At 64.9% G+C, this 11,710-nt stretch overlaps 1 protein-coding gene across 1 annotated transcript; it reads right to left on the minus strand.

Annotated features, from left to right (window-relative positions):
- Positions 1-600: 600 nt before the first annotated feature.
- On the minus strand, positions 601-10,969 carry GTPBP6 (GTP binding protein 6 (putative)). The gene is made up of 10 exons (XM_045546585.1): positions 10,591-10,969; positions 7,036-7,173; positions 6,467-6,537; positions 6,173-6,303; positions 5,847-5,917; positions 4,910-5,068; positions 3,441-3,649; positions 2,529-2,677; positions 1,954-2,106; positions 601-1,316 (listed from the first exon to the last, which is right to left on the minus strand). The coding sequence occupies exons 1-10, from the start codon at positions 10,967-10,969 to the stop codon at positions 1,193-1,195; spliced, it is 1,584 nt and encodes a 527-aa protein (XP_045402541.1). The 3' UTR covers positions 601-1,192.
- Between the last annotated feature and the right edge of the window lie 741 nt (positions 10,970-11,710).

An 11,710-nucleotide genomic window follows, 5' to 3' on the forward strand; every position in this document is an offset into this window, starting at 1 on the left:
CATCCCTGGGGACACTATTCTGCCTACTCTGTGGGATTAGGATGTGGCCATCCCTGGGGACACTATTCTGCCTACTATGTGGGATTAGGACGTGGCCATCCTTGGGGACATCATTCTGCCCACCACACCTTCCCAAGCCGGCAGTCACCGCAGCCGGATCCCAGGCAAGGTGTGGGACGCGGCAGGTGCTGGGGCCGTGGGGATGACAGAACCTCACACGTCAGGGACACCTGCCACCCTGCCTTGGGAGAAGTCCCTGCACCCCGTGTGCACACTCAGGAGAGGTGCAGAGATTTTCCCACCTGTCCCCGGATGCTGATGTTCTGGGACAACCCAAACGACACTGGTGAGTGTCATCGTGAGCACAAGTCTGAGGAAAACAACTAAAAACCTGTCCCTGGTGCCCACAGGGAAGGGTCACTGAGCATCTCTTCAGCATGTCTGTAGCAGCCCTGCCGTGGTGTGGGCTCCCCCCTCTGAGAGACACACATGCGTGTCCCTGACACCCTGGGACCCCCAGACGCTGTGCAGCCCTGAACGTCCCTCCCGGAGCCCGTCACCGCCTGGGGGAGGGGGGGTTTGCTCCAACAGGTCACGTCCTGCTCGTCCAAAAGATGGAAGAAGTTTTATTTCCCCATTGGCAACGACAGCTGACAGGCAGGTGAGGGGTGCGTCTGCCCGGCCCCGTGAAGGTGACACTGTGTCACTCCATCCCTCAGGGGACGCCTGTGACACCACGGCCGCCTGTCTGGCGCCTCCTCGTGAACAGAGCTGCTTCTCTTGTGCCCTTGCGGACGGGGGTCCTCGGCTGGCAGGAGGCCGGTTTCTAGATGTTTCTCTGACCACACCGTGGGGAAGGCAAGGCCGGCCGTCTGTGACCCATGAACACAACCGCAGTGGAAGCCACCGTACGCGCCCACCAGGCCCCGGCGCCCAGCAGGCTCCGGAGGAACCACACAGAACCATCTTCCCCATCGTGCGTGGACACGGCCGGGAGGGCGAGCAGTTCCCAGCACCCCGAGGCGGCCGGGACCGTCGGGGGTGACATGCGGCTGCCCACAGGGGCAGTGGGGCCCCGGCCCTGGCGGTTGCTACCACAGACACCCAGGAGTGAGCCGGGATCTCAGACACACGGAGGCGGCCGCTCGTCCCATGCTGCAAAGATTTGGCTCCCCGGCCTCCAGGCGTCCTTTCACCCTGGAAAGAGCTTCTGGAACTTGCCGTAGGCAGCGTTGCTGATGATGACCTTCACGTCGGCTACCCCGTCCTCGGGGACCACGTCCACCTGTTGTACCGTGGCCTCCTGGTGCAGCCAGCTGGGGACATGGACACCAGGAGGGACCCGAAGGACTTGGTTAGCTTCATGCTACCATTTGTCCTGAAGGAAGCTTGGACCGTCCCCAACCCAGTGCCCGTCTCCAACCCCCTGCTCAGAGCTTTGGTGTCCCAGGTGGGGTGCAGGGTCAGGGTTAGAATTAGCGGGTGCATAGTTAGGGTTACGGTCACAGTTAGGGTCAGGGTCAGCATTAGGCTTAGCGGGTGCAGGATTGGAGTTAGGGTCAGGGTTAGCGGGTGCAGGATTAGGGTTAGTGGGTGCAGGGTTATGGTTAGGGTCAGGGTTAGTGGGTGCAGGGTTAGCAGGTGCAGGGTTAGGGTTAGTGGGTACAGGGTTAGGGTCAGGGTTAGGGTTAGCAGGTGCAGGGTTATGGTTAGGGTCAGGGTTAGTGGGTGCAGGGTTAGCAGGTGCAGGGTTAGGATTAGGGTCAGGGTCAGAGTTAGTGGGTGCCGGTGAGGCCCCTGGACCCTGCAAGCTGGAGCAGGACACAGACTTGCTGTGGTCCATTCGGAAACACCCCAGCTGGCCCGAGCATCCCGAAGTCCTTGGCGCGCACGGCTCTCCCCACACACGCAGAAGCCCAGGGCACCCGCCCGCCCGCCCGCGAGGCTGCTCACCTGAGCTGGGCCCCCGCCAGCCGCACACGCAGGGTGAGGACGCGTCTCCCCGTCGCCCTCAGCACCGCCTCTTCCAGTTCAGCTTTGAGCCGCTGCAGCCCCTGGCCCAGGAGGGCGGACACGGCCACGGCGCTGGGCTCCACGGGGCTGTACCTGTGTGAGGTGGGGACGTCACGGACCCCGCTCAGCCTGGGGGGGCTCCTGCAGACACAAGGGTCCCGAGAGCCACCCGCCCACGGGGCCCGGCCTGGGGGGCTCCCTGTGCCCCAGCTGGCACCCCTGTGACAGGAGAGGGCTGTGGACGGGTGAGCATGGGGGCAATGACCAGAGGGGCGGGAGGACGGCTGGGTGAACGGGGCCTGTGGGTGACAGCTGGGACAGGCTGGACAGGGCTGTCGGTTCCGCCAACCCCACCGGGCACACGCAGGGGTGAGAAGGGCCGCGGGCACCAGCGCCGGGGACAGCTGGGGGAGTCCCTGACCCCCTTGTTGGGAGCTGAGTGTGCAGCGCAGGGGGCCCAGGGGGCAGCTCCCCGGCCCCCCACATGCGGGGAAGGGGACCCCAGGGGGGCTCACCCGGGCACCAGGTCCACCTTGTTGTGCACCTCCACCATGGTGTCCAGCAGCCGGCCCGGCAGCTGCAGCCCGCGCAGCGCGGACAGCACGCTGGCCTTCTGGCGCTCGGTCTCGGGGTGGCTCACGTCCCTCACGTGCACGATGACATCCTGTGGGATGGCCGGGCCGCCGGTCAGAGTTGCCGGCCACCGTCCCCAGCCCCATGTCTCACACGGGCCCAGGGCAGGGGCTCGCATGCTGCCACCTGCCCTGCCCGCCGGCTTCATCAGGGCTCTGGGCTCGCTGTGTCCTGTGAGATCTCACGAGAAAAGTTTAGACGAGTTCATGTTGTAAAGTTTGGTTTTTCTCCAAAGGTTTTGGAGAGAAGTACTTCATGCAAAATTTGGAGAGCACATCAAAGGGAAAATGCCTGTGTAATTAATTCTGCCACCAGGAGGACGTCCCCACTCCACTGTGGGGTGATCACATCGGGGCTTGGGGCTGGTTTTTTGTTTAGATGCACCCAAATTTTTTTACATCATCTTTCTATTTCAGCAAAATTTTAGACTCTCAGAGGCCAGGACAGGGAGAGCCGCCCCTGCCCTCAGCTGCCATCCCTGTTTTCCCTGCAGCACGGCTGTGCGCCTGTCACCAAGGGCCGGCGAGGCACGCGCCAGTCACCGGGCCCAGGTTTCACCCACATTCCAGCAGCTTTTCCCTGAAGTCCTCTGGGGCCTCCCGTGTGTCCCAGACGGGTCTGCCCTGGGCCCCTGCGGAGCCGCTGCGCTCTGCCCCGGGTCTGCCTGCGTCCAGGGACCCCGGCCCCCGCGTCGTGTCTGGGACTGAGGACCCCGGCCGCCTTGTCATGTGTGTGTGAGCAGCTGGGTCCTGGCTCCTGCTGGTGACTGAGGACCCCGGCCGCCCCACACTCACCGAGTGGGCCACGTCCTCCAGGGTGGCGGAGAAGGACTCGATCAGGCCGTGCGGCAGCTCGGAGAGGAAGCCGATGGTGTCCACGTAGAGGACCGTCATGCGCGAGGGCAGCGAGCCCGCGTGCGCCGTGACGTCCAGCGTGGCGAACAGCTGATCCCGGGGCTGCATGGCGGTGTCGCCCGTCAGCGCCTTGATCAACGTGGTCTTTCCTAGGACAAGGGGTGGGTGTTGCTGAGAGACCCTCGCGTGTCCCCCATTGTGCAGTGTGCAACGCGGGCACCCGCCCTGACACCACGTTCCTGCTGGGCCCGGGGCCCAGGGGCCAGTCTAGCCCAGGGGCTCTAGACCAGAGAGGACACAGACACACTCAACAGGTCTCTGCTCGAGCGGGACGGGGCAGGGCCCAGTGTGGGTGTCCGTGTGCACAAGGGGCAGGGCATGATGGTGTACATGAGGTGGGAGCCGTGGAGTGAGGGCCACACCAGCAACGGTGCCAAATGGCTCTGCCGCTGCGGCTTAAACACTGCACAGACGTCAGGGAGCACTCGCCGGTCGTTTCTGAGTGAAATGAACCCTGTGGACAGACCACACTGATGCCTGAAATGCATGTGGAACCCGTGGACAGACGGCCCTGACACACGGTGTGTACATGGACCCTAACACGAAATCCCCTGTGCCTGCCCAGCCTCGGGGATCTACCTAGAAACCTGACGCATCGACTCAGACACACAGAACTGTCTGTGATGAAAGTTCCAGAACTGGTCTGTGTGGTTCAGCCGGGCCGCAGCATTCTGCGTTCCCCACACAGTATGAATTTACGTGTATATGAAACGTGTTTTAGGCCTAGACGTGCCCCCAGCTATGTGGCTCCAGGTTTTAGGGGAGGGCCCCGCCCGTCTTGGACACAGAGCGAAGCTCGCGGAGCACCAGGCCCTGGGCTGGTCACACCGACGTTTCCCGAGCACACAGAAGGGCCCGGACGTGACAAGCGTGGGCAGGTGCTGAGGGGACACGGGGCGGTGGAGGGAGGCTAGAGGTGGCTGTTGTGCCGGGTGTGTGTCCCAGGCTGCCTGAGGCTGCTCAGGGCCCGAGACCGCGGTGGGACCCCTCCGTGTCCGGCGTGAGACTGCGGTTAGCGTCCAGGTTCAGATGCGTCTTGACACTTACTGGGAAGTTTCATTTTATAAACCTGATCCACTTTGATTCTTCTGAGGTGTCTACTGGGCATGGATTTAAAAATGCAAAGGTCCCATTTTGTTTTCTGTTTCTCGGCGCTTGGAAAACACTTTGAGAAGAGGACGCCCAGTCCAAGGCCAGCGCTGACAGCTCGCCGGACGTCGGCCTCGGGGCCTGGGGAGCCGCAGAGCACCTTCCGCTTCCCCCGCCACCCGCTGCGCCACGGAAGCCGCCGTCCCCAGGCATCTGCAGGCGGAGCCTCCGGAAACGTGCCCAGCCCTCCCGGAACTCACCGCAGTTGGTGTAGCCCACCACGGAGACCACCGGGAACTCCCGCCGCGTGCGCTGCCTGCGCAGGACGTGCCGCTTCTTCCGCAGCCTCTCCAAGGCCCTCCTGAGCTCGGCCTCCTTGTCCCGCAGCAGCCGCTGCTGCAGCTGCAGGAAGGACTCGCCTGAACACCGCACACGGCGCGTCAGCCGCGCACACGGCAGGGGACACGCAGCCTGCGCCGCCGCACCCAGCGGCCTGCGGGGACAGGGGCCTCGCGCTCTCAGCGCCTCAGGGGGCTCCAGGAGGAGGAGGAGGACGAGGAGGAGGAGGAGCGAGGAGGGCAGCGGGACGGTGTCTCTACGGGGCTGCAGGGCGGCGTCAGAGGACCTGTCTCCACGTCCTGACCCCAGAGCCTGGGGACAAGACCTTATGTGGAAGCGGGATCTTGGTAGATGTGATTAGTGAAGGATCTCGAGATGAGATTACTCTGAACTAGGAAGGTCTCTAAACCCAGTGACAGGTGTCCCCCTAAGGGACGGCAGAGGAGACACAGACGCAGAGGAGAAGCCACGTGGAGACGGAGGCAGAGACTGGAGTGACGCGGCCACAAGCCCAGGGATGCCTGGAGCCCCCACAGCTGGGAGAGGCAGGAAGGAGCCTCCCTGGAGCCTGCGGGGGGAGCGCGGCCCCGAGACACCTGCGTCTCAGACTCTGGGCTCCGTGACTGGGAGGGGACACGTGTCTGCTGTTTCAGCCCCCGGTTGTGGGGATCTGTGGGGGCAGCCGGAGGGAATCGCTACAATTTCCTAATTTGCCTGGACGTGAGCAGCAGGCTAAGCCCACGTCTGGCCCCTGCCCCGCCAGGCTCTGCCATCCGCTTTCCGAGGGTGGCTACCTGGGTGTTCCCCCACCCCCCAGCACCCGGTGACAACGTCCTCGGGTACGTGGCCACACGTCACCTGAGCCCATGATGTAGCGGGAGCCGCCTCCCTGCCGGTGCAGGTGAGTGACGCCGTCTCTGAGGTGCGACCTGGAGGGGAGACGGGAGGGACTCAGCAGCCGCGACGCTTGCGCCCTCCCAGCGACCGCCGGGCAGGCACGGCCTCCCCCCCAAGGGTGGGGGAGCCGCGGGGTCTCTGGGTGGGCGGGGCTGCCGTGCGGCGGGTCACGCACTGTCTGTGGGCGGGGAGCTGCCCCTCCCCTGCCGCACGCACACCCGGATGCTCAGACGCCGGGAACGGAAAGGAGGGCCGGGGCGGTGCTGAGGCCGGGACGTCCCGCGCACCTGAGCAGGGGGACTTCGGCCAGGGCCACCTGCAGGCGCGCCTCCCTGGTGCGCGCGTGGCAGCGGAAGATGTGCAGCACGATGGTGAAGCGGTCGAACACCTCCACGCCCCAGGCGGCCTCCAGCTCTTTCTGGGAAAGGGGAGACCCCGTGAGGGGGCCCGCGAGGGCCTCGGAGCAGGGCAGGGAGCGCGACGCCATCCGTGTCCCCTTCCGTCGCAGCGGAGCGCCGTGGCGCGACCCCCTCAACACGCGGAGCGGCAGACACAAGCCCCAGCGAGGGACGTCCCCGCACCTTGGTCGGCGCAGACATGCGCTCCACGTTCAGGAACACGGACGTGACCTCGGGAGACCCCCGGATTTTGTCTGCCGGAAAGAGAAGGTCCGGTCAGAGGCTGATCGTTCCGCACGCGGCCGGCACACGCGGGGTGGACACACCTGGCGGGGATGAGGCGCGCGTGAGGGTCGGGGGGAAGCAGAGCCCCTACCTGGGAAGCGTGTGGGGCCTCCTCACTCCGCGCCGTGAGTGGGACGTCGGGACCCTGAGAGTGGGGGTCCCACCCCAGGGTGCGCCGAGAGTCGGGGTGGGCTTCCCGGAGGGAGGGCGTGGCGGGGCCGCCAGGGCAGGCGGTGCCGCGGCAGGGCCACCTTCCACCCGACCCACCGGGCCCTTCCCTGCCCCGCGCGGGCGCAGCCTCACGCGCCGCCCACCCCGTGGAGTCCCGCCCAAGCTCACCTGTGCACCTGGGCCGCCGCCTCCCGCCAGCCCAGGCAGAGCCCGTCCCTGCGGCGTCCTGGGCTGGATTCTCTTGGCAGCACGGGCAGGACACGACAGAGGGGAGGGACAGGTCTGAGCAGACTCACCTGTCAGGTGCTGCAAGTTCCCTTTGCCGAAGACGAGCTTGCTGCCGGGCGTCTTGGTGGACACGACCATGGTCTGCACCACAGACCAGCCGTCCAGCGTGTGCACCAGCGCCGTGGCCTCCGCCACCTGCCACTCGGCTGTGGGGACACACAGGCGACCGTGAGGACACCGCCCTCGGGGCTGGCCCTGGGTCCGGCCGTGCCTGCTCAGCCGCCCTGCCGGCTCCTCCTGCCCCGCAAGGGTCCCTCTGACAGGGCACCCGGACCCAGCATTTGTTCCCAACACCACAGAGCTCTTCCCAGGAGGCCCCCAGGTAGAAATGTGATGGGGACGGGGGCACAGGAGGGGTTGGGAGGAAGGCCTGGGCAGCGGGTGGGGGTCTGGGAGCTGGTGAAGTGGCGGTGACACCTGGGGGTGGGACGTCACAGTCAGGGCGTGAACAGGACCTCCCTGCTCCTACGCCCCCTGCACGGCGCTTCTCGGGTGAACGACAGGGCGGAGGAGGGGACAGGGCAGAGGGTCGAGGAAAGGGCCCGCGACGCTGGGCTCCAAAGTTGAGCATCCGCGTGGCAGCGTCCCGGGTCTGAGAAGGGTGTCCGCATTGCAGGGCGCAGGGCCAGGTTTCCAGGAGGTGGCAACAGCCTGGCTGTAGAGTCCCCAGGTGACAGCCCATGCGTCCTCGTGTTTGTGCCCTGTGCTTTCCTCCCACCCCTGCCTGTGGGGGTGAACGGTGTCCCCCAAATGCATGTGCGCCTGGAACCTCAGAGTGGGGCCTTATGTGGAAGCAGCGTCTCTGCAGACATAATCAAGACAAGGATCTTCAGACGGGGTCAGGGAGGACCCTAAACCCAATGACAGTGTCCTCCTAAGAGACGGCAGAGGAGACACAGACACAGAGAAGAAACCATGTGGAGATGGAGGCAGAGACTGGAGTGACGTGGCCACAAGCCCAGGGACAGTTGGAGCCCCCAGGAGCTGGAAGAGGCAGGAAGGGGCCTCCCGTGGAGCCTGCGGAGGGAGCGCGGCCCGAGACACCTGCGTCTCACACTTCTGGGCTCTGGGCCTGGGGGAGGACACTGTAGTCCTGTGGCACATGGTCACGGCCCCAGGAAACTGGGGTGCCAGGGCCCCCCTCCCTGGAGCACTCTCCTCTGCCCTGCAGCGTCCTACATTCTCATCCTAATTCCTCGCATCTCAGGACAGCAGCAAACGCCCCCTCCTGACGGCCCGCCAAGCCTGCACCCTGTGCCCAGCGCCCACTGCGGAGCCTCAGTGGTCTCAGTGTGCTCCCTGGGTCCTCGCTCCTCCCTCAGATCGCGGCCAGCTGGAGCTGCGCGTGGGCGAGCCGGGCTCCTCCCAGCAACGTGCTGAGCTCCCAGCCACGGGCAGAGGAGGAAACCGAGGAAAAGAAGCTGAAGTCCATGACAAGGCTGGTGAGTGGGTGGCTGATGAGAGGAGGTCCCTGTTCTCTCCCCCATGGGGGGTGACAAAGCTTCTCAGATTTGACTGTTGGTGGGCCCCACTGTCTTCCTGTGACCTCACGCCCAGCCCATCAGCAAGCCCAGCAGCTGCTGTCTGCGCCCCTCCTCCCCGGGTCAAAGCCCCAGATCAACCGTGAGGGGCTGCCCAGCTTCCGCGGCCCTTGAGCTCCCCAGCTACCCCACACAGCTGCCTGCCTGGGGGGTCTGGTCACAAGACCACGCTAGACCCCACCATTCCACCCCCAGGTGTCTGCCCCGGGAACTGCAGGCATGCGTCCTCCAGAAAACCCGTTCATGCGTGTTCACAACAGCCAAGAGGCAGACACAGCCAAGTGTCGGTCCAGGAATGAACGGACACACAACGTGGTCCACCCCCACATGGGAAATTACGTGGCCACGAAAAGGAACGAACCTGACACACGCTACGATGTGGATGGACCTTGAAGACACGGTGCCCAGTGACAGAAGCCGGATGGCAAAGGACAAGTCGTGTGTGACTGCAGTTCCACGAAACAGGCCAACCACAGAGGCGGAAAGTGGGTCAGTGGTTGCCAGGGGCTGGGGAGGGGCTGGGGAGTCACTGCTGATGGGAATGTTCTGGAACAAGACAGAGGTGGGGGTGGCACAAGATTGGGAATGTGCTAAGTGCCACTGAATTGTACCCTTCACGATGGAGAATTGTATGCTACACAAATGCTATCTCAATAAAGGTCTTACCAGAAAGAAAAAAGGAAAGAGGCATAGAAACCACCACTCAGGGTTACTCATCTGCTCAAATCCCAGCGACTCGGGGTGAACACTGAGTCCTCACGTGGCCACGAGGCCCTGTGTGGCTTGGCCCTACCCGCAGCTGTCACGGTCGGCTCTTCAGGGGTCCTGGGGCCCCCAGGACTCGCTCCCTGGGGGTCCTCCCTAGGTCTAAACAGCACCCCAGACAACTGTGTCCCTCCTGCCCGAGGGCCTCTGTACCCCAGGCGACCCTGGCCCACCGTGGAGACCACCCCCCCCCCCGACTTCCTAACCCTGCTGCCCTGTCCCTGCCCTGCAGGTGGGCGGGTTTCTGCCGGCCTGGCTGCTGCACCCCTCGGCCTCCAAGGGTGCGGGCGCAGCGTGGGTGTCAAAGCACCTGCTGTAGGCACAGACTAGGAGAGGACGGATGTCCCAGTTGGACAACTTCCCATCGCAGACCACAGGGAGTTGGTGGTCTTTACCCTCGCAAGCGTGATGACCGTGTCTGCGTACACGTCTTTACACGTTTAGGAGCCAAAATTCCAGAAGTGGAAGTGTTGGTGGATGAGGTAAAGGGCCCCTGACACACGCCCTCTGGACAGCGCTGACGGGGGGTTGTGGGTTGTGCTGGAGTCTTTTCTCTTACAGACGGGGACAAGGGATGGCAGGCCTAGGCGGGAGGGGGTGAACTAGAGGGCGCCAAGACTTGCACGGTGACAGTGATGACCAGGGAGTAGCAGGACCTCCAGGGTGACAGTGATGATCAGGGGATAGCAGGACCTGCAGGGTGACAGTGATGACCAGGGAATGGCAGAACCTACAGTGTGACAGTGATGACTAGTGGTGACAGTGACCAGGATAGAACCAGCAGTGTGACAGTGACGATCAGGGGGCAGGAGGACCCCCAGGATGACAGTGACCACCAGAGGTGACAGTGAGGAGGAGTCTCTGGAAGCCACACCGGGTGGTGGCTGCGCGCAGGTCCCCAAGGGCAGGCTCGGCAGGGATACTGCGCTGGCCCTGGAGGGGCCTTCGCTGTCACAGGGTTGGCTTGTGGACATGCCCATCATCAGCCCCAGGGGCTCGGCAAGGCCCCGCCCCCAGACCCCGCCCACGTCTCCACCCAGCGAGCTCCCCCGTTAAGCCCCGCCCCGAGTCCCCTCCCCCAGAGTGCCCGCCCCCGCATCTACATCCAATGAGCGCCTCTCTCCAGAGTCGCGCCCCCACACCTTTATCCAATGAGCGCCTTTGCTAGAGTCCCCGCCCTCGTCACCACCCAATGAGTTTCTCCCTTTGGAGTCCCGCCCCTGAACGCCCCGCCTCCCGCCGGCCCAGACCGGTCACCTTTAGTCATCTGCGGCTTCCCCGGGCCCCACTTGACCTCAGGGTGAACCAAGCACACGCGCTGGGTCCCTGCGGGCACCAGCAGGTCCCTCCTCAGCAGCTCTTCCTCTTCCTCCTCCTCCTCCTCCTCCGCATCTTCTGGCTCCTCCTCGTCGTCTCCCGCTCGGCTTCCGCGACCGTCCGCCCGTGGGCCCCGCCCTCCGCTCCCTGGTCCCTCCGAGCTTCCGGGGCCCCAGCGGCCGAAGGCGGCGAGCGCGCGCGCGGGGCATGGCGGCGGCGGCGGCTGCTGCGGCTGCGGCGCGGCCCTGGGAGCGGGGCGGCCGCGGCCCGGGCGGGGGAGCCGGAGCCCCGGGCGGACGGCGGCCCGCAGGGCCCACATGCCGCATCCGCCCGCAAGGCGATGGGGCGGGGCTTCGGAGCCGCGCGGCCGGAGCGGGCTCCCCATTGGTTACGTTGTGTCATGTGTTTGCCATCTTTACATCCCCATTGGCCACCTTGCATCACGTGCTTGTGATCTGCACATCCCCATTGGCCAAATTATGTCACGTGCTCGCAGGCGCGTCAGGGGCGGGGAGATAGAACCGGTAGCCCGAGCTGGCACCGTCGCTGGGCTTACGTCACCGGGATGCGCTTAGGTCAGGGCAGGGCAGGGTCGAGATGAGGGGCGGGCCCGGGCGGACTCGCGTCAGACAGAGCGGCGAGCGGCCCCTTCTCTCGCTCCCCGCGTCCTCGCGCGGAGTCGGGTCCGGCCGTGGGGTCCCAGCCCGACTTCCGGGATCCCAGAGTCTGCCGTGGGGGCTCGAGCCCGGCCCACGGGGCTCCCAAGTCCAGTCCCGGATCCCTGGAGGGGCAGGTGGGAGTCCCTAGTGGAGCTCACCTGGGTCTGCGGGAAATCCCCCAAGGACTCCCTTTGGCTTCACCCGCCCCGAACTTCCATCCAGACCCATAAAACCCACAGCGGGCCGCCCCTTCTTAGGGTTGTATTAGCCTTTGCCAGACCCCAGGGAGATAGGGGGTGAAATGCAAGAGGGAACTTACTTTCCTTATCCCTCTTGGTTGGTTGAAAGGAATTTATTTACTCCTCCCAGAAAAACCCTGTGTAAAACCCAAGGCTTTCCCG

The sequence above is a fragment of the Lemur catta genome, chromosome 3 (genome assembly GCF_020740605.2).
Source record: "Lemur catta isolate mLemCat1 chromosome 3, mLemCat1.pri, whole genome shotgun sequence".
Classification (NCBI taxonomy): Eukaryota; Metazoa; Chordata; class Mammalia; order Primates; family Lemuridae; genus Lemur; species Lemur catta.